A 22053-nucleotide genomic window follows, 5' to 3' on the forward strand; every position below is an offset into this window, starting at 1 on the left:
GTAGTTTTCCAAAACACCCAGAGAAGCAAAGATTATTATACAAGTAAATCTGTTTACTTTCCATTAAGAATGTAGTAATGTTTATGTCATTGTTGGCAAGCATTAGTTGTTTCAGTCATTTCCTAACCTTGAAATGAGTTAGTTTTCTGCATTGTTCAGTGAAAAAACATAATGTATTTAACTGAAACCATATTCTCTGTTTTAACACGAGTTCATGTGTGCTATGGTATTAATGAAAGCTATTATCTGACAAATACATGCAGTTTCAGTTAATGTTACTACCATCATTTTTCCAAAATTAAATTCTCTACAACTTCTGTTAGAAAACTTTGTGCAGTTGTCTGGAACTTAAAAAACAAATTGGACCAAGTAGTTAATTATTAAAAACTTTAAAAAATTGCTTCTTTGCTGCTCTGGATGTTCTGGAAAACTATTGCAGATACTCGCCTGGAGCATGTTTTATTACATTCACCAGATCAATAACAAAATAAATGGAAATTGTGCTGTATTTTAACCTCTTACAGTTTTGTGATGGCTTCGTATTAGCAAAGTTGCTAAACTTCGGGCAAAATCTTTTATTAGCCGTAACTCCATAACTGAACATTTGAGGACCTATGATTATATCAACCTTTTTTTTAGTTTTACTTGTAGAATAACATATATTAATATGTTTGCGTATCTTTGTGGATCACCCTGTACAAAGGCACTGAAGATTTTTAAACTATAGCAGTGTTCACCGCTGATCAGTACTTCTCCACTCACCCTGAATCTATTTCCATTTGATTAATGGATGGCAACTGATTATAATGACAAAATAAATTCCATCCGTAGGATATGTCTTAGACAAACAAGACAATTCACACTATAAACAGGCTTATGAGAATCAACAACTTAGGGTTGTGTGTGTTTACCACAACGTCATACGATGATGATCATCGTGGGCTAGATCTGTTTTCTCACATCCCAGAAAATGAAGTCAACTCAGGAAACAGAGGAACTTTACATCTGCTAGTACTGAAAGAGCAGGATGTAACTAACATTACACTGACCAACAACTGGATATATCCCTTCTGCAGCCATCTAACAGTTTAGAGGAGCAGGTAAACCAGTCTGCAAACCAGTCTCCACAAAACTCCAATCCATTTAAACAACTCATTTTGCAGTTTTAGGGCTTTTAAACAACAGACACTCAGAAAATCTGTCGTCGTCGTTATGGTCTTCAGTCCAGAAACTGGCTTGACGCAGCTCTCCATGCTACTCTATCCTGTGCAAGCTGCTTCATCTCCCAGTACCTACTGCAACCTACATCCTTCTGAATCTGCTTAGTGTATTTATCTCTTGGTCTCCCTCTATGATTTTTACCCTCCACACTGCCCTCCAATACTAAATTAGTGATTTCTTGAGGTCTCAGAACATGTCCTACCAATCAATCCCTTCTTCTAGTAAAGTTGTGCCACAAAATTCTCTTCTCCCCAATTCTATTCAATACCTTCTCATTAACTAATCTTTAGCATTCTTCTGTAGCACCACATTTCGAAATCTTCTATTCTCTTCTTGTCCAAACTATTCATTGTCCATGTTTCACTTCCATACATGGCTACACTCCATACGAATACTTTGAAAAAAAGACTTCCTGACACTTAAATCTATACTCGATGTTAACAAATTTCTCTTCTTCAGAAACTCTTTCCTTGCCATTGGCAGTCTACATTTTATATCCTCCCTACTTCGACCATCATGTTATTTTGTTCCCCGAATATCAAAACTCATCTACTACTTTCAGTGTGTCATTTCGTAACCTAATTCCCTCAGCATCATCTGATTTAATTAGACCACATTCCATTATCCTTGTTTTGCTTTTGTCGATGTTCATCTTATACCCTCCTTTCAAGACACTGTCCATTCCGTTCACCTGCTCTTCCAAGTCCTTTGCTGTCTCTGACAGAATTACAATGTCATTGGCGAACCGCAAATTTTTTATTTCTTCTCCATGGATTTTAATTCCAACTCCGAATTTTTCGTTTCCTTTACTGCTTGCTCAACATACAGATTGAATAACATCAGGGATAGGCTACAACCCTGTCTCACTCCCTTCCCAACCACTGCTTCCCTTTCATGTCCCTCAGCTCTTATAACTGCCATCTGGTTTCTGTACAAATTGTAAATAGCCTTTTGCTCCATGTATTTTACATGTGCCACCTTCAGAATTTGGAAGACAGTATTCCAATCAACATTGTCAAAAGCTTTCTCTAAGTCTACAAATGCTAGAAATGTAGGTTTGCTTTTCCTTAATCTAGCTTCTAAAAAAGTCGCAGGGTCAGTATTCCCTCGTGTGTTCCAGTATTTCTACGGAATCCAAACTGATCTTCCCCGAGGTCGCATTTCTACCAGTTTTTCCATTCGTTTGTAAAGAATTCGTGTTAGTATCTTGCAGCCATGGCTTATTAAACTGATAGTTCGGTAATTTTCACATCTGTAACCACCTGCTTTCTTTGGGATTGGAATTATTACATTCTTCTTGAAGTTTGAGTATTTCGCCGGTCTCATTCATCTTTGTCACCAGGTGGTAGAGTTTTGTCAGGGCTGGCTCTCCCAAGGCTGTCAGAAGTTCTAATGGAATGTTGTCTACTCCAGGGGCCTTATTTAGACTTAGGTCTTTCAGTGCTGTCAAACTCTTCATGCAGTATCATATCTCCCATTTCATTTTCATCTACATCCTCTTCCATTTCCATAATACTGTCCTTAAGTACATTGCCCTTGTATAGACCCTCTATATACTCCTGCCACCTTTCTGCTTTCCCTTCTTTGCTTATAACAGTTTCCAGCTGAGCTCTTGATATTCATACAAGTGGTTCTCTTTTCTCCAAAGGTCTCTTTAATTTTCCTGTAGCCAGTATATATCTTACCCCTAGTGAGATATGGCTCTACATCCTGACATTTGTCCTCTAGCCATCCCTGCTTAGCTATTTTGCACCGTCGATCTCATTTTTGAGATGTCTGTATTCCTTTTTGCCTGCTTCATTTACTGCATTTTTATATTTTCTCCTTTCATCAAGTATATTCAATATCTCTTCTATTACCCAAAGATTTCTACTAGCCCTCTTTTTACCTACTTGATCCTCTACTGCCTTCACCATTTCATCCCTCAAAACTAACCATTCTTCTTCTACTGTATTTCTATCCCCCATACCTGTCAATCGTTCCCTAATGCTCTCTCTGGAACACTCTACAAGCTCTGATTCTGTCAGTTTATCCAGGTCCCATCTCCTTAAATTCCTACCTTTCTGCAGTTTCTTCAGTTTTAATCTACAGTTCATAACAAAGAGATTGTGGTCAGAGTCAACATCTGCCCCTGGAAATGTCTTACGATTTAAAAGCTTGTTCCTAAATCTGTGTCTTACCATTATATAATCTATCTGAAACCTTCCATTATCTCCAGGCCTCTTCCACATATACAACCTTTTTTCATGATTCTCGAACCACGTGTTAGCTATGATTAAGTTAAGCTCTGTGCAAAATTCTACTAGGCGGCTTCCTCTTTCACTCCTTACCTCCATTCCATATTCACTTAGTATTCCTTCTCTTCCGTTCCCTACTATCAACTTCCAGTCACCCAAGACTATTAAATTTTCATCTCCCTTCACTATCTGAATAATTTTATTTATCTCATCATACATTTCATCAATCTCTTCGTTATCTGTGGAGCTAGTTGGCATATAAACTTGTACTACTGTGGTAGGCGTTGGCTTCGTGACAATCTTGGCCACAATAATGCGTTCATGATGTTTGTGGTAGCTTACCCGCACTCCTATTTTTTCCTTCATTATTAGACCTGCTCCTGTATTACCCCTATTTGATTTTGTATTTATGACCCTGTACATTCACCTGACCAGAAGTCTTGTACCTCTTGCCATCGAACTTCACTAATTCCCACTATCTCCAACTTTAACCTATCCATTTCCCTTTTTAAGTTTTCTAACCTACCTGCCCGATTAAGGGATCCGACATTCCCCGCTCCGATGCATAGAACACAAGTTTTCTTTCTCTTGATAACGACGTCCTCCTGAGTACTCCCTGTCTGGAGATCCGAATGGGGGACTATTTGAACTCCGCAATATTTTACACATGAGGACCACATCTTCATTTAACCACACAGTAAAACTGCATGCTATCGGGAAAATTATGGTTGTAGTTTCGCCTTGCTTTCAGCTGTTCGCAGTACCAGCACAGCAAGGCCATTTTGGTTAGTGTCACAAGGCCAGATCAGTCCATCATCCAGACTGCTGCCCCTGCAACTACTGAAATGTCTGCTGCCCCTTCCAGGAACCATACATTTGTCTGGCCTTTCAACAGATACCCCTCTGTTGTGGTTGCACCTATGGTATGGCTACCTGTATCGCTGAGGCATGCAAGCCTCCCCATCAACTTCAAAGTCCGTGGTTCATGGGGGGGGGGGGGGGGGGGGGGGCAGAAAATCTATACAGCCAACATTCACTCTATTGTAACACAAAGTATAGAACAGAATGAAAATTTAGGTAATTCAGTGAACTCTTACAGGGTCATTTTCATCCATTTTGTAGGTGATTTTATTGACCGTTTCACCAACTTTGTTAAACAACCGCATTACTCCAGCACCACTGAGTGCTGAAGTGTTTGTAGCTTTTGGTAGGTCCATATCTGCAATAAAAAAAAAGAAAAAACGGTATTAACTATGTATTCATTTTACAACACTGACAGTTACATTTTATTACTTACATTGTTTAACAGTCAATTTTCTGTTAGGCAGTGGTATGAAATAATGCATTTCAAATAACCAATGCTGTCTTTTCTTCAAGCTACTACAGTCAGAGGTACTATTCTCATAAAAATTTCAAATGTGTAAATTTATGTTCAAACTAAATTAGGTTGTTTGAAGATCAAACAATTCAATTGGTAGATAAGGACAATGACAAAAGTCCTCCATAAGTTTATCGACTAAAGCATCGAATTAATTAGAAGATGCAGAAAATCTTCTAGCATTCCTGCATTCATTCAATATAGTTACGAGTTTCTATATGATTATGAGACATAATTTCTGGGCAGTATTTGCTTTCAGTACATGAAATTTTTAGTTCTGCCAACAGACACAGATGTACATGAAACTTTTGTAGCTTTTTGACTATTAGCGTCTTCCTTGGGGAGGAAAGAGGGTGTATGGTATTTCAGATGGGCTCAACAGTATCAAAGTTAGTCCCCTTATCTTCATAATCAATAAGCCAAGAGAAAAGCTTTTTTTAATAATAGGGGTAGAGTTGGGTTAAGAACTGTGATGCTGTCCCAAGAAATGACTAACAGACAGTAATGATACATGATGTGGAAAATAGTAGTAAGGTTGAAATGCAAGCTGCTTTTGTTGCATCATCAGCTAAAATCTGTGGCAACAATCCATCATGACAACCTATGTTTTAGGTCACGCGAGTCTTGACGTACTTCAGGAAAGATGTCGTGGTCTGTCAGGGTCACTCTGCAGCGTGTGTGTGCAAGTTAAGGATTATACCTTCTCTTCAAGAGGGGAGAAGTGACATTCCTAGATATTGGTACACACTTATTCAGAGTGCTGGGTCTGATGACAGTCATCCACTTTCTCCGAAATTCATGGGACACTGTATTGAGATGTAGCCATATGTCAGCTTCTGGGATTCTTATTGGCAGCAGGTCCATTGCAGAGGACTTTCTTAGCTAATTTATCATTGCTTGGTGCATCTCCATGGTGCAGTATGGGGAGGAAAAGGAAATAGTTTAGGAGGCTCCCTCATCTGAAGGTCTGAGTAACCTCTCTCTTTAACATTCCACAACCTACACTTTCCTGTGTAAGGAAGGAAATAATAGTCTGATAGGCTGGTTGTGTTGGTAAGTACTTGCCAGCAACTCTGACACAGAATTTTAAAGTTTCTTCAAGTCAATTTTCCTTCTGATACAAATTGTATGTCACAAAAATATAGAATTCAATTGTACCCTCCTCCACAACTTTACTTCCAAGCAAACTCTTCATAACATTTAGGGCACTGGTGATAAATACTGAAGGAGGGAAACTCAAGGTCTAACATCCTGTCACTGAGGTGGTCAATAGAATTTGATAATACGAAAGAGGGTAGACACCTAAACCAAAAGAAAGGTACATATCATTGAAAAACATGCAAGGCACTTTAGCACAACTGCAATGTTACAAAGCAATTGTGGTATGACTCAGCACTGAGCTTTTTAAAATTTATCACGTACTTGCGCACGAAGAACTATTGTCAATGAATTATTCTACAACATTTCCCCTGTACAAGCACTATTTATAAAAATAGTACTTTAAAATGCCATTACACTATCTGCACAGTTTATACCTGCTTCCAAGAATTCTCTGAAGTCAGGATCAACACACAGAACTGGATGAGCTGCTGTACGGTTCAAGTATCTTTCCAGAGAAGCTCTTCGTTTCTCGATGAACTCAGCAGAAGAGCCCTGTTCTGCTTGATTTGACATCTTTATTTTTGTCATACCTAGAAGAGAATGGGATGGTTACAGTGCATAAGTCAAGCTGGGGAAATATCACAAATAAGATTTTCTTTTTTGTCAGATGACAGTTCTGAAAGGTATTAAGGCACTCTCACAATGGTACAGCAACACAAATCAAATGCATTTCTTATAACAATTTCTCCATATTGAAAACACCAAATGTTTCAGAAATTAAGTTACTGCATATTAATGTAAATAAATTTTAGGGACTTCATACATAATAAAAAATTTGGTGTCAACGGAGGCATCCGATCCCAACTGTTGGCTTTGACCCATCATGTAATGGTGGTGTGTGTGATGTCACGATGGCACGGAGTTTAGTTTACGAGTGTGTTGTGTTTATAGATGTCGTTTTGTTGTGGTCAGTGGTGCCCTCAGGTGGTGTGTTTATGGTTTGCGTAATATGTGGTGTACTGGGTTCATTGTGGTGTTGCTGCTTGTCCTGCAAGGTATTGGTTTCGACTGTGCTGTGACAGGAATTGGATTTAGTGAGTTAACAATTTAGTTTTTGTTGTGTCCAAGTCACTATAGTGCTGTCTGCTGTATGTCTTGTGTTAATTTGTGGCTGCTTTTGTTATGTATGGATATGACAGATAAATTTAACAGCACTCATTTGCGTGTGGAAATGGGGTTCAATGTGTTGTCCCTTATAAAATTTTTGCAACTGTATGGGCTGCTGGCAGAAGTGGTTAGGTGCAGCGTGTGTTGGCAGGAAGTGCGGTTGGCAAAAGTTACAGCATCTCGGACCAGAGTCGGCTACATGTGGCAGTGCCGTAAGGACAACCTATGGCGCTCCATAAGATATTGTACCTAGTTCGAGAGGTCTAGGTCGGGCATGCAAGAGACTGTGTTGATGACGTATTATTTTTGTTATAAATCCTCTCACAATTTTTGTGCACATGAGACTGGTGTGAGTGAGAGGACTGTTCTAGACTGGTTTTTGTTTTGTAGGGAAGTGTACAGGATAACTTGGAAAGGCCTGGCGTGGTGGTGGAGGTTGAAGAGTTGCAGTTTGGGAAGAAGTAGTATGGGAGGGTGGTTGGTTTATGGGTGGGGGAGGTGGGCATTGTATCTGGGGATGGTTTTTCAGCGTGTGTTTTGAGGGGTTTTGTAGGTGCGGACGAAAAGGGCATCGGTGTGATTAATTGAGGAGTTTATTGAAGAGGGCAGCACAACAGTTTCCAATGCTTTTTCATCTTATAAAGGGTTGGGTGAGAGGGGGTATCATCATTTAGTAGTTAACCATAGTTTGGAATTCAAAAATTATGAGACTGGGGCATGTACAAATACGAAAGAGGGATTTTGCGGGTCAGTTATTGGGGGGGGGGGGGGGGGAGAGATGATATATATATTTTTTGTGGTGGCTCACCTAAGTGCAGCACCGGAACTTTTTTGTGGTAAGTAGTCATTCTTTTCGGTGTATTTTTTGCGTGTTTTGATGGTTGAAGGGGTACTTCTGTGTTGTTTGGTTGGTGGTATCGGTATCTTCAGTTGCTGTTGACCTATAGAGGTGAGGCGAAGTGTCCAATTCCAATGTGTGTTTTTGTATTGTGAACTGCTGTTGTGCTATATAGGTTAAGGGAAGTGTTCAATTACAATTTTGTTTGTCAAGGTGTTGGTTTTGTGGTACCCATAGTTGTGGCAGTGGTGTAATCTTTGGAGTTTTATAATGTGGTATCGATAATTGTGGTTGAGCTATATAGGTGAAGGGAAGCAACTGATTACAGAGGATACTGTGTGTAGTGGAATTTGGGGATTTTGTGTTGTCAATTTATTTTGGCGTTTTGTGTCGTCGTGTATGGTGGCGTGTGTTTATATTTAGTTTGTCCCCAGCCAAAACCCCCCAATTTTCCATGCTTGTCCCGTTAGTTTGATTATATTTTTGGAGGAAGATGCAGGTGTTGGTCTTTCGATCTATTTTTGTCTTTGCCGTCATGTTTATGTAATGACATAGGCGCCATATTGGAGTCGCAGTGAATGGTCATTTCCGCCACATTGGTGTCGCCATGGGTCAAAGCAGACGGGTGGAATCTGATGCTTCTGTTTTCCCTGTCTGTAGCTGAGGACCATAGTGTGAACTTCCACGTACAATTAATCAATATCACAAGGGCAGAGCCCTATTTCCATAAACATTAACAATAAATATAAGAATACTTGCAACAAGCACACTACCAGCTTTTGGAAAGAAAAAAAACTTTGCTAATGATGTACATGCACGTGTATCAACATTTAATATTATTTACAATCCTGCAGCAAAAGTATCTTCATACAGCAACTGGATTTAATGCAAGAGTTTAGGAGCAACTGAAAATACAGATGGTTTAACTCCTGACTGCATGAATTTCATCGACTCACAAATGAAACTTTGAAATCGCCACTCAAACTACATGACAAATGTGACAATTTCAAATAAAATAATTGGTTATGAAACACCCAGAACAAATACGACAGAAGGAACACAGTTTTATTATTATTGTATTCTGAAAGCAAACCCAATAAGAATATAGTATTGCCCATTTGTTATCCTATATTTTTAACAGCCTGCTGCAGCTGGACCCGAGTTGCTTAAAGAAAACAAACATTTGCAACTTATCTATAAAAGGTGAAGTTATCATCAACCCAAAGGTTAGTATGAACACCAATAAGGCTTTGCTAAGTATGATCAAATCTGCGGTGGCATGCCCCTGCCTTCTTCCAATTTTCAAACTCATTTATCCAGTTTTATGGAACCTATGGTTTAACATGAACCATATTTCAACCTGGCATTTCAAATCAATGAATAATTATCTCAAAGCTACATGACAAAAAAATTGCAGCCCAAACTGTACACTGGACTTTTGAATATGTAATCTGACAGCTGGTAAACTACTGAGCCACACATTTACTGTTATAAAAATGTCAGAGTCTAACTGCCTAGCAAACATTGTTCAATTTAGAAGTCTTAGAAACATGCTAATTTTGATGTATTTAATAGCACTCATTCTACTGATATTAACATTCTGCATTAAAATTTTTGTTCAACAAAAGTAGCAATTGCTATTTAAAAACGAAGACAAATCCAGCAACCGAGGAATTTATACTAACTGTAAAATATTTGCATAACAAACCTATAACACTCTTCTCTGGAGCTGGTGGTATGATGCGGCCTAATCTGAGATACTTTTCTACTAGTTTGTCATGCAGGCCCAGGAAATCACTGAAACGTCTCATTACATCAAAATGAGTCTTCTTGAATAGCCGTATATTTGTCCTCGTTACAACTTTGTACGCTACATATGCTCCCATTCCGTCACCCACTTTCTGTGGATCAGTTACAGAAACTTCAAGAAACTGGTCATCATTTTCCTTCTCCACCTGTAACAAAACATTTTTTTCCAATTATATTTATAACGACAAATGAACAACAAACAATATCCACTGTCTTACCTCTTCTAGGGAGTTTGACTTCAGCACCGATGGTCTCTCAACTGGTGGAGTCTCATAGGTAGGATTATCCTTAAAACAAAATCAACTTTTTAATTTTTTTTTTTTTTTACAAATTTACACTAGTGCAGAATATAATTTAAATAGTTCTTGTTTTTTTGCTACCACAATTAGGCTCCTAAATGATGGCTTCCCAAATTTATTGTGCTCTTATTTTTTCAGAATTTCTGATGTTAATTTTACATTTTCTTGGATTCTTTTTGCTGAGTAGTACGCATTTTTTCATAAAAGGTTTAAAAAGACAGTTAATTGGTCTCTAGTTAATGATAATCATAGTGTTACAAAATATTAGCACTGCAGACATGCATTACGGCCTTCTCGTAACAGAAACTGTTAAAGCCTTCATGGAGCGTGTAAAACAGCAAGCCTAATTACGTTCTCATAACGCTGCTGCCCCATGGGTTTTATTGTCAATAAACAACGAATACAATATGAAATCAATGCATGAATTCGCATGTTTTAATACGAACTCACAATGAACACCTGACACTTAACGCTATGTAAACTGGGCAAACATGCTGACATGTTCTGGTTTAAGCCACATTAATAACGAGACCAAATTACATTTCCATGTAGAAAAAAAAAATTATTTCAATATCAGAAGAAAAATGAAACATCTGTAACACTATTCTCTGCTTAGTTTGTATTGCAAATAATATTACTAATTTCCAATACATGACTAATAACACACATTGAACGCTTGCTTATCGGATAAATTTAATAACACACACACCTCTGACAACTGTAACGTTGGTGCATCGACGTCCCTAAAAGGCACTCGCTTCTCATCTTCGAGACTTACATCCTGGGATAAAATGAAAACAGATGTTTTTTTATTGAATTCAATAAAACAAACAAACTAAATGGATTCAGTTAGCATAACACACTCCAGCACAGACAAGATACATGTCAAACAAACAAATACACATCAAAGTCCAGTTGTGGAATAAAAATTATAGTTTACTTCAATAGCGGAAGTGAATAAGTCATCATTGTCTTCCTCTTTCTTCGTTATGTCCACAGTATCAAAAAGTGGGGGTGGTTCCCTTTCTTCCGCCATTCTTCCTAATAACTAGTAACTGACAGAATACCGCTATCTCCCAACTCCTGCGACAACGCCACTACAGCGACATCACCGTCATCTGCTTGTAACTCGCCATAATTATCTATGGTGTGGACACTAGCGACGACTTTCCAGTGGTATTAAATTCCTCTTTACGGAGCAATTATATATCAATAAAATTCAATGCTTTTTAAGCCATGATTAATAAAAATATCCAAATTCGTTTAACATACGCAATAGTGCAAAGAACTACTTCAGCTCAAACTTTCCTGAGTCAAGGCGAAGAGCCTAATGAAAATCTCCTTAGGCCTAAGTCACGATTATTTCTGTCATAAGTATACACTATATTAATTTCCAAATGATAATCATATAAAACGTCAATACTTCAAAAATTGTTAAGATATTTTCTGCTTTTTCGCTACCCCGAGTTGCATATTGAGTCAATGAAGGCGGACTACTGTTTTGTAACTGCCTAGTTAAAGACAGGTGATTCAATTTCTGCCCTTACTACCAATAGCTGTAAGAGGGAGTAGAATGCATCAAATGTTTGTGGCTATCCGGGGATCCAGAAAGTCGTAAGATTCGGCAGGTATCGAGAAATGGTTGTTAGACGATGATTCTGCCTTCTCGAAGTACTTATGAGGAGAAATTTATATATGCCTTACTAAAAGCAGACCTCAAATAACAAGACAGGTGTCACTCTTAGAACTTCTTGAATGTTATCGAATATTTTAATCCCATAAATTAAAAACATGTAGCTGTTCTGACTGCTTTTCTCTTACGTGAAACCGAGCGAGGTGGCGCAGTGGTTAGCGCACTGGACTCGCATTCGGGAGGACGACGGTTCAATCCCGCGTCCGGCCATCCTGAATTAGGTTTTCCGTGATTTCCCTAGATCACTTCAGGCAAATGCCGGGATGGTTCCTTCGAAAGGGCACGGCCGATTTCCTTCCCCATCCTTCCCTAATCCGAGCTTGTGCTCCGTCTCTAATGACCTTGTTGTCGACGGGACGTTACACACTAATCTCCTCCTCCTCCTCTTACGTGAAAATAAATTGTTACCTTTGACAGAAATAGGGACCATAAGAGAAGACGAATGCACATTACGTTATTTCGGCTGTGTGCACGTATTATTTCTGAGCCACATGAATGAATTAGTCACAAAAGTCCGCAGGTGCCTTGATGATAAAATGTGTGTGTCAGAAATCTTTTGTGACCTGTCCAAAGCCTTCGACACAGTAAGTCATGACCTGCTTCTCCAAAAATTGGCACGCTATGGTTTTCAAGGTAAATCTCTTAGTTGGATGTCATCATACTTGGCAAACAGAAAACAAAGAGTACTTATTAACATCAATGGCAAGAAATTTCTCTCTGGCTGGAAACACACTCAATTAGGTGTTCCACAAGGTTCAATGTTAGGGCCACTGCTTTTTCTGTGTTATATTAATGATATGCCATGTCAGGTCCAGTCTGATACTATCCTCTATGCAGATGACTCAACAGCTGTAGTCTGTTGTAAAAATGAGGTAGACCTAATTCGTCATATTGAACAAACACTTGGGGAAGTGGAGGCATGGGTCAAAAACAATAACTTGACATTAAATTTTACAAAAACAGAAATTTTTATTTCACCACAAAACAATCTGCACAGTCTATAAGTGAAATAAGGTATATGGACAAAAAATTAGAGACTGTAGACTGTGTCAAATTCCTTGGCGTATTAGTCAATAAAAAACTGTTATGGAGTCACCATGTGGACAACATACTGGGTCGACTGAATAGCCTTGTATATATTATGAATATCTTGTATAGTATTACTGGTTTAGCTGTAAGAAAAACTGTATATAATGCATATTTTGTTTCAGTCATTAGTTATAGTATAATTTTCTGGGGGTCTGAAAAAACAAATTTACTTAGAGCCTTTAGACTACAAAAAAGAATCATCCGAGCAATGGTGGGAGCAAAACCAAAGCAACATTGTAAACCTTTATTTGTAAAGCTAGATCTAATGAGCATTCCAAGCATATACATCTATGAAACTCTCACATTCACGAAAAGAAACCCACAACTTTTTGAGGGCAACTTCTTCTTTCATCGATATGATACTAGATATAGAACGAGCTACATGTTACCTACCCATCGTTTAAAATCATATGAAAAAACCCCATACTATATGGGCATGAAATTCGTAAATAAAATATGGAAAGATATGGATGACCCAAATGTGAAAGGTACCAAAAGAGACCTGGAAAAATATCTGAAAGATAAATGTTACTATAGAGTAGAAAATTTCATGAATGGCAACAATGCCAAATAATTGTAATTAAAATACCTCTTTGATGATGTTATACCATATATATTTTTAGTTTATTGTCTATTTTTAGTATTATTATATACAGTGTAAAACAAACAAGTCACCTATGTCACAATCTTTGATTGTATAAGGCATGTTATGTGATAATAAAAATTGAATTGAAAATGCCATTCGTGATACACATGATCCCATTAGACCTTGCACAAGATAACTTGGCCCTCATGCAGAAACTCATCCTCGTTCTCACTGCTGCTGGTTTGGGGGGGGGGGAGGGTCCACCCCTCTGTTCTGAAGGGGTGGCAGCCTCAGTTAGCTGTGGGCCTTAGTGACGTACTCACAAGAAGTTGTGGGACCCCTTCGTTATGAATGAAACATTCTCAGCCAGTTTCGATGCGCCGTTTACCCACTCATTACAGAGCATGAACGAGGTGTACGCATGACAGCTGCTCTGCAGTCTTGTTCAAAGGCTTTTAAGGGAACGCTTCGGTAAAAAAATTGATTCTCTTGCGTTACATAGACTCATTAGTCAGTTCGATGATGAACTGCCCATCATTTCGTTAATGGTTATCATTACTGTGGTAGTTTGGCATTAATTAATCAACTGCAAGAAATACGAATAGTTTGCAATGGAAAATAGGAGTCGCTGTGAGTAATCCTTGAATGCATATAACTAATATATTCAGTTTTTCTTTAAACTTGAGACAATATCTATATCTATCTCCAATCTCGAGAAAATGTATTGTCTGTAGTGCACTCATTCCCACTCACATGCACAAACAATAGAATGAAAGTTATTGATCTGACATGTCTTTGATTGCTTGTTTGATAACATATTTTCGCCAGGATTCTCTCACAACTGGAACTGTACTAACATGATGGTGAAGTTAAATTGTACAAACCTGTTGCATTTTGGCAGAACAAGCTAATTTTAACACAGAAACAAGAGAAAGAAAGCAGGTTTATAAGTCAGAGGAAAATAAATTGCTACTTCTGTTGCAGCTTCAGCTTAATCCTGTAATACATTGTGTTTTTAATAATAAGAGGTTGACTTCTCAGATTACTGGTCGTACTGGTGTAATGCATTAATACCGTCATTTACAGACACAATAGCTGTAGCTTACAAGTTCTTCTTATTACTGACCTTCAGATGTTGAGCCACACATGTGGTAGCTGCCTACAGTGGAAGCCCTACCACCACTGTTGTCCCCTCCCCTCTACACTATCGGTGCAGGTACAGGCCTTGTTATTTTGTGTGCACTTTTATGTGCCAGTATCAAGGACGCAGTAGCTGTGAAAAATGATGAATGTAAACTTACTCATTTAGTCATCTGAGGCACAAAGAACACGAAATCAGCTGTTAAAAATACTCGGTAGTCCTAATTTAAGTGCTACTACTCGCAGAGATGCGTTGTGGGCTGTAGTTGTCATATGACACTTAATGGATATGCTAACGTGATAATGTGGAACAGATTTACAACGGGAAAAATTAGTTTCAATTTTGGCCACCAGATGCAAATATGCCGCTTACAGCATCTCATTGAAGGCTACAGTGCTCATATTGGACAAACTGTGTAAGTGGCTACTAATAATAAAATCAACATTGTGTTGTTCTCAGTTGTTTTACCTTTTCTGCCCACATCCCGTTCCTAATCCATCACACATGGAAACATTTCTACACTCCTTCTTCCAATCACAGAGCCAGATTTGTGCCTGGTGGCCAAAGTTTCGCTGACATAATATAATTACAGCCCACACTGAACCTCAATGAGTAGATACACTATAATTACAACCACCCATTACAAATTATCGATAGCCACTGTGTGATCTTCCTGAAAGAGAACACAAATGGGAAAAACTGCTCAAAAAAACTCATAATGATGGAAAGATTTTCAAGGTTACTTTTTGAGTCATATGATAATTTTATAAAGGAATTCAACGATATAAGTCACTTAAGAAAGAAAGAAGTGGTAGTTACAGGGAAGTTGAGGCATAATGGCTGGAGGAAACATATGCACGAAACTAAAAAGAAATAATCACTGAAGGAACTGATTCACCATGTAGAAAAGCCAAAACATCCTTCAGTAAAATTAAAGTCAAGGCCATTAACATTAAGAGTGCAATGGGAATTTCACTATTAAACACAAAGGAGGAAGCAACAGTGGCAGCTCATGTTCATTTTCCTTGGATGGACCCAGATAAAAGGATAGTAAGTGCTTATCTTTCTGTAATACAGTCACAAGACTCTTCTTCCTCAATATTATCAAAATATTCTAATAAGTGTAATATGTTTTCTTGGAAATTAGTTATTACATGAAACTGGAAGTTCCATCTAGTTGAAGAGACTTAAGGAATTCTCTTGTTGCAGATGTCTGTAACACTTAGGCAATGGAGAGAAAAACGTTGTAAATCGAGAAATATTTGCGAAGAACAACCAACACACTTTATGTTTTTACTACAAGCAGAGTGAATGACCAAATTAGTTTGGTGCACATAACAGTGGAAATACGTGGCATATGAGAAAGTACTCTGCAGCAAAGTCTGTACACCACCATAACTGCCACTCGCTATTGGGGCGCCATCATATATCTGAGCAATGAATTTTCCTTGATAACCGAAACGTTCCAGACTTCTTTTTAGAATCTCACTAAGCTCACATGCTGTCCTATCGTTAACATTTTACTACTTACAGCAGACTGTTGTCCACAATCCTTCACCACAAAATAACGCACAATAAAAACACAATAATTTTTATTTCCTCACTGTTATCTAAGGCTTTTCGCAGAACCATGTGTTGCAGAAAGTTCTCTTCTTCTTTCCATCGAGTTGAGACATCAAGAAATTTTTTCGTTCATATGTGCCTAACCACTTGATTTCCAGCTTCTCTTTCTTACTTAATAAGTGAAAGGGCGTTTTAAGCAAACAATCTATTTTAAAATCACTGTACAAGCTTCGGAATATGATATACTTTTGAGAGGTGGCCTCGTTCCCTGTTTTCCACGTTTCCCATTGATAAATGGCAGTGAGGGGGGGGGGGAGGTAATGCCATAAGGCACTTGACAGTAACTGTAGATAGGTACTGCAGACCCAAGGTGGTTGGTCTCAAATATTGCGAAGACTTGTAGAGCAAGGAGAGGAGAGTGGGAATGCAGCAGGGCATTGGGGTTCGCTAATATGTGGGGTAAGAGGGTTATGGGTGAGTTGATTCTTCCACTGGGCCGACTTGAGCTGGCACTAAGCTGGACTAGGGCGAGAGCCAAGGTGAGAAAGGGAATCAGCTGGGTCACATCACTGCGACTGCAGTTTTAGGAGCTGGAGGTGTGGGGGGAGCAAGGGCTGTCTTCCACTGGCCCCATGGCATAGCTGGGGTGTGGCAAAGTAGGGGTACACATGTGGTGACCCATCCATTGGTGTCCATGCTTGCTGGCCCACAACTATGCTTCATCGAGGGGTGAGATGGAGAAGGGGAACTGATGGTCGTTTCACTGTGACTGCATGCCAGGAGTATGGAGGCAGTATGGGGCTAAGGACCTAGCATTGGCTCTTGGCTTTGTATTAATGGGATGGGGAAAGAAAAACTGGTTTGTCACTGCAGAATGATACACTTTGTGTGTGACTGCAAGAGAGAAAACTGGGTCTGACGACAGAGTTTTTGGCAGTCACATTAAACCAGGTCATGTCATACTTGAACTGTTTGATATAAAGCTGAAAATTACCCCTTAGAAGAGCTGCCTCTGGAAAGCAGATAGGTCGAATGAGTATACTGAAGACCTGTACAACAGGAGAAGACTTATCTGATGATGTGATGGAAGAAGAAATGGGAGTTGATATGAAAGATATAGGCGATACAGTATTAGAGTCAGAATGTACTGAGCTTTGGAAGATATGAAATAAGGCAGAAGGCATGGTTTTCCTTTGAAATTTCTAAAATCACTGGGAAAAGTTCAAACTAAACAACTATTCAAATCGGTGTGCATAGGATCCGTCAGAGAGGAGACATACCATCAAACTTTTGGAAAAATATCATCAACACAATTCTGAAGATAGGAAGGGAAGATAAGTATTTATGGCGCAATCAGCTTAACAGTTTATGCATCCAGTTTGGCGACAAGAATAATGTACAGAAAAATGGAAAAGAAAATTGAGAATCTGTTAGATGAAGATCAGTTTGGCTTTAGAGGTAAAGATGCCAAATAGGCACATCTGATGTGCTTGATAATGGACGCAGTAAGTAAGAGAAACCGAGACTCGTTCATCGGATTTTTCGGCCTAGAAAAAGTATTAAAAATGTAACATAAGGCAATATGTTCGAAATTCTCAGAAAAATAGGTGTAAGCTATATGGAAAAATGGGTAATATGGAATATGTATAACAACCAAGAGGGTACAATAACAAAGGAACACCAAGAAGGAAGAGTCAGATTAAAGGGGATATAAGACAAGAATACAATCTTTCTGTACTATTGTTCAATCTATATTAATTCTATGAAGCAACGACAGTAATAAAAGGTAGGTTCAAGAGTGGGATAAGAGTTCAGTGTGAAAGGATATCAGTGCTAAGGTTCTTTGAGAACATTCCTATCCTAAGTGAAAATGAAGAAGAATGACAGGACCTGTTGAATGGAATGAACAGTCTAGTGAGTACAGAATATGGACTACAGTAGACTGGAGAAAGACAACAATAATGAGAAGCAACAGAAACGAGAATAGCGGGAAACGTAGCATCAGAATTGGTGGTCATGAAGTAGATGAACTTTAAGAATTCTGCTACCTCGAAAGCAAAATAATTCGTAACAGACGATGCAAGGACGAAATAAAAAGTAGAGTAGCATAGGCAAAGAGGACATTTGCGTTTAAAAAAAATCTACTGGTGTCAAATATAGGCCTTAATTTGAGGAAGAAATTTCTGAGAATGTGCATATGGAGTACAACATTGTATGGTAGTGAATCATGGACTATGGGAAAACTGAAAAAGAAGAGAAACGAATCATTTGAGATGTGATGCTGTGGAAGGATGTCGAAAATTAAGAGGACTGATGAGATAAGGGATGGGGAGGTTCTCCGCAGAATTGGAAAAGAAAGGACCAAATGAAAGGCACTGACAAAAATAAAGGACAGGATGGTACTACACAAGTTAAGACATGAGGGAATAACTCCAATAATAACGAACCTAAGGGGCCTGTAGAGGATAAAGACCTGTACGGGAGGACAGAGATTGAAATCATCATCATCGGCCAGTTACCACTTAATGATATGGCCTCTTTGAGTCGGCTTGTAACAAAGCATACCAGTAAGATCTTCCATTTCTTCTGATCCTGAACTTCCTGGTGCCAATTGAATCCCACTGTCTTCCTTATATCTCTGACCCATCTGTCTGGTGGTCTTCCTCTAAGTCTTTTTTGGTAAATGGGACTTCAGTTCAGTTTAGACCATCTACCATCTTTTGTTTGGGCAACATGACCAGCCCACTGCCATTTGAATGTGTTCATTCTTTCCATTATGTCGGTGACCTTCATTGTTCGTCTTATTTCAACTGATCTCTTCCTGTCTTTTTTCGTGAAACCCAACACTGATCTTTCCATTCCTCTTTGGGCTACTGTTAGCTTCCTAACAATGAACTCATTTAATGTCCATGTTTCACAGCCATAAGTTATTACTGTCAATATACATTGGTCAAAAATAGATTTCTTCAACTCAATCGACATCTTAGATTTCAAAATTGAGTAGCTCCTCTCACAAGCTTTCCAGCCCAATTTAATTCATCGAAATATTTCTGGTTTTAAATCTCACTTCATGTTTATCAGTTGACTCAGATAGATATATTCTGTGACTCTTTGGAGCTGCGTACTACCAACTGATACACTTCCCTCAGGTGTCCATTCATTGATCATTATCTTGTTTTTATCAATACTCATTTTTAGTCCAACTTCAGAGCACACTAATGCAAGTTAGTTAACCAACACTTGAAGTTCTTCTATGCCATTTGTAAATAGGACAATATCATCTGGAAACCTCAAGTTGTTCAGTCTTTTTCCGAGAACTTTTCTACCCAATTCAATTTCGACATGGCTTTTTCTAAGATGACTGAAAATAGTTTGGGAGACATAGAATCACCTTTCGTTACACTCTTTTCAATGGGAAATTCATCAGTATCTTCGGCAATACTCACAAAGGCTGTGGAGGTTTTGTAAATATTATGCATAATTTTGATATGGCCCTGTTCTACTCCTTGTTCTTTTAGAGCTGCAAACATAGCTGGGTAACTGATCGAATCAAAGACCTTTTCAAAGTCTATAAAAGCAAGGCAAATTATAGATGATACTCGTTTGTTCTACTAATTATTTCCTATAGCGTGAGGGTATGGCCAACTGTGCTAAATCCTGATTGGAAACCGGCTTGCTCAATGGGTTGAGCTTGCTCGAGTGTAGTGCTCAATCTGGTAGTCAAGATCCTAGTGAAAACTTTGTGCACTGTGGAGAGTAAGCTGATAGGGCAATAGTTCTTTTTACCTTTGATACTACCTTTCTTACGTATTAGAATTATTTTGTCTTTATTCCAGTACCTTGCTAATGTTCCACAATGCAAACAACCTGAAAATATCTTAGCTAAATGCTTTATGGATTCCCCATCCATCAGCTTTAGAGCATCGACTGGGAGGTCATCACTACCTGGAGCAGTCCCTTTTTTCATACTGTTTATTGCATGTTTGACCTCTGATGGGAGTATTTCTGGAATTTGGCAGACAGAAGCATCCAATTCGTCTAGGATCAAGGTATCATCATTGATTTTGCTGTGTAGGTTAGTACAGATATTTCCAATACATTCAAGTATTTTTCCTCCTCTGTAATTCGGCCTTGATCTGTGTCTAATGCTATTAGCTGATTCCTTCCAATCGTAAGCATTCGCTTGGCTTTCTTTAAACTAAATTTATTCTCAAGACTGGCTTTTAGTGTGTCATCTTCATACTTCTTGATGTTGTCTTTCATGCTTTTTCTCAGAGCTTTGCACAGCTCTGCATATTCCATCTTATCTTTGTATTAACTTTCATTCTTCTTCTCCTGCCCATCAAAGCTGTTGTTTTATTTTTCAGTTTCTTGGGTTGGTATTGAGATTTACATAATCCACCCACTTCTTCAGCTGTCATTATAAGTACTTTTGATACTTCTTCTGCTTCACATTCCTTCAATTTTCTCTGAATTCTTTCTTGAAACACCTCTTTCCGATTTTCACGATTTTTGACATTCAAAATTTTACTTTTTCGCTTAATTAGTTTTAATCTTTCATATTTTGTATTAAATTTAGATCTTGCCCTTACTAATCGATGACCACTGCTTGTCTTAAACCTGAGGCCTACTGCTGAAAGTGAAGTCTATCTCGTTTTTCACTTCAAAGTTAGAACTCCTCCAAGTCCATTTGCGACTTGGATGCTTCTTGAAAAACGTATTCATAATAGGTGTTTTCATGCACTCTGCAAATTGTACCAATCTATCACCTCTATCATTTCTTTCGTCTATTCCATATTTGCCAACAACTGAATCACATTCTTTGTATGTTCCAATTTGCCATTAAAGTCTCCAATTATGAATTTATAAAACAGTGTCTGCTTTTCTCATGGATTTCTTCAGACATTCGTTGGAAGATTCTTCACTTCATCTCAGTGAGTAGACATATGTGCATATGTTTGAACTATTTGGATCTTGTATCTGTCTGATATTTTAGGATGAAGCGTGCAGTTCTGCTTGAAATTCCTTCTAATACTGTTATCTTGTCGACAATGGTTTTATTTACTAAAAATCCAACTCCATTTAGTTTTCCGTTTGCTTCTCCAGAGTTGTATAAGAGATTCCCTGAATTCAAGCGAAAGCTGTTTTCACCTTTACGGCGCACTTCACTTAAACCCAGTTAATTTTCTCTAGTTCCTCTTCTATTTCCATTAATCTGTCATCTCCCACTAGTGTACAACAATTGTATGTACATATTTGAAGGCGTTACTTCTCTCGTTTTGTAGACTTAGGATTTTGTGACACTAAAGCAGCTCCCACCCGGAGATTCGAACGTAGGGCTATTTTAACTCCAGAACATTTTACCTTACTGTCACACTTAATGACTCAAAGGTGAGAAGCATAATCGCCATGCTTGCTTCAGGACTAATTGGCGATATACCTTTCCAGGCCGCCCCTAACATGCGGTACAGACATGTTTGGCAGGCTGCTGTTCTTGAGTACAGACGCCACCTATGCATGAGAAGTATAGGTTGGAAAATGAAAGACCCCTAGCTTGAAACCCAATAGCGTCAGGGTCGTAAATGAACAAGAGTTGGCCGAGGATGGCCAGATAGGAAAGATAAAAGTGGGGAGCCTGGCATAAATAAGTGGAAGGAATGCCAGGACTCAGCTCAGGGTCCTGTTGTCGCCATCCACGTACTCACTAGGTGTGAGACCACTGGGGAAGAGATTGGAATACCCTCAACAAATAGTAGAGGTTGGAGGGTGCAAGTGCTATTCCATGCTGGACAGGAATTCCTAGCAGATTGCATCAAAGTCACAATAATGATGACTTAAAAAAAATCATTATAAGAACAGAGAACTCAGTGTGTTAATAAAATCATCTGGAACTACGTGACCAATATCTAAAGGCTGCAAGACTCCTCACAT

General features: G+C 38.6%; 1 protein-coding gene across 1 annotated transcript in view; it reads right to left on the reverse strand.

Moving 5' to 3' along the window:
* LOC124616077 (sorting nexin-2) overlaps positions 1-11173 on the reverse strand; it is a 50788-nt gene extending 39615 nt beyond the window's left edge. The window contains exons 1-6 of the mRNA XM_047144322.1: positions 10991-11173; positions 10760-10831; positions 9970-10038; positions 9651-9897; positions 6372-6527; positions 4556-4677 (exon numbers count right to left, since the gene is read on the reverse strand). Coding sequence (XP_047000278.1) covers positions 4556-4677; positions 6372-6527; positions 9651-9897; positions 9970-10038; positions 10760-10831; positions 10991-11086 — 762 coding nt within the window. The 5' untranslated portion in view covers positions 11087-11173. The remainder of the gene's footprint in view (positions 1-4555; positions 4678-6371; positions 6528-9650; positions 9898-9969; positions 10039-10759; positions 10832-10990) is intronic.
* Positions 11174-22053: the final 10880 nt, after the last annotated feature.

The sequence above is a fragment of the Schistocerca americana genome, chromosome 5 (assembly GCF_021461395.2).
Source record: "Schistocerca americana isolate TAMUIC-IGC-003095 chromosome 5, iqSchAmer2.1, whole genome shotgun sequence".
Lineage (NCBI taxonomy): Eukaryota > Metazoa > Arthropoda > Insecta > Orthoptera > Acrididae > Schistocerca > Schistocerca americana.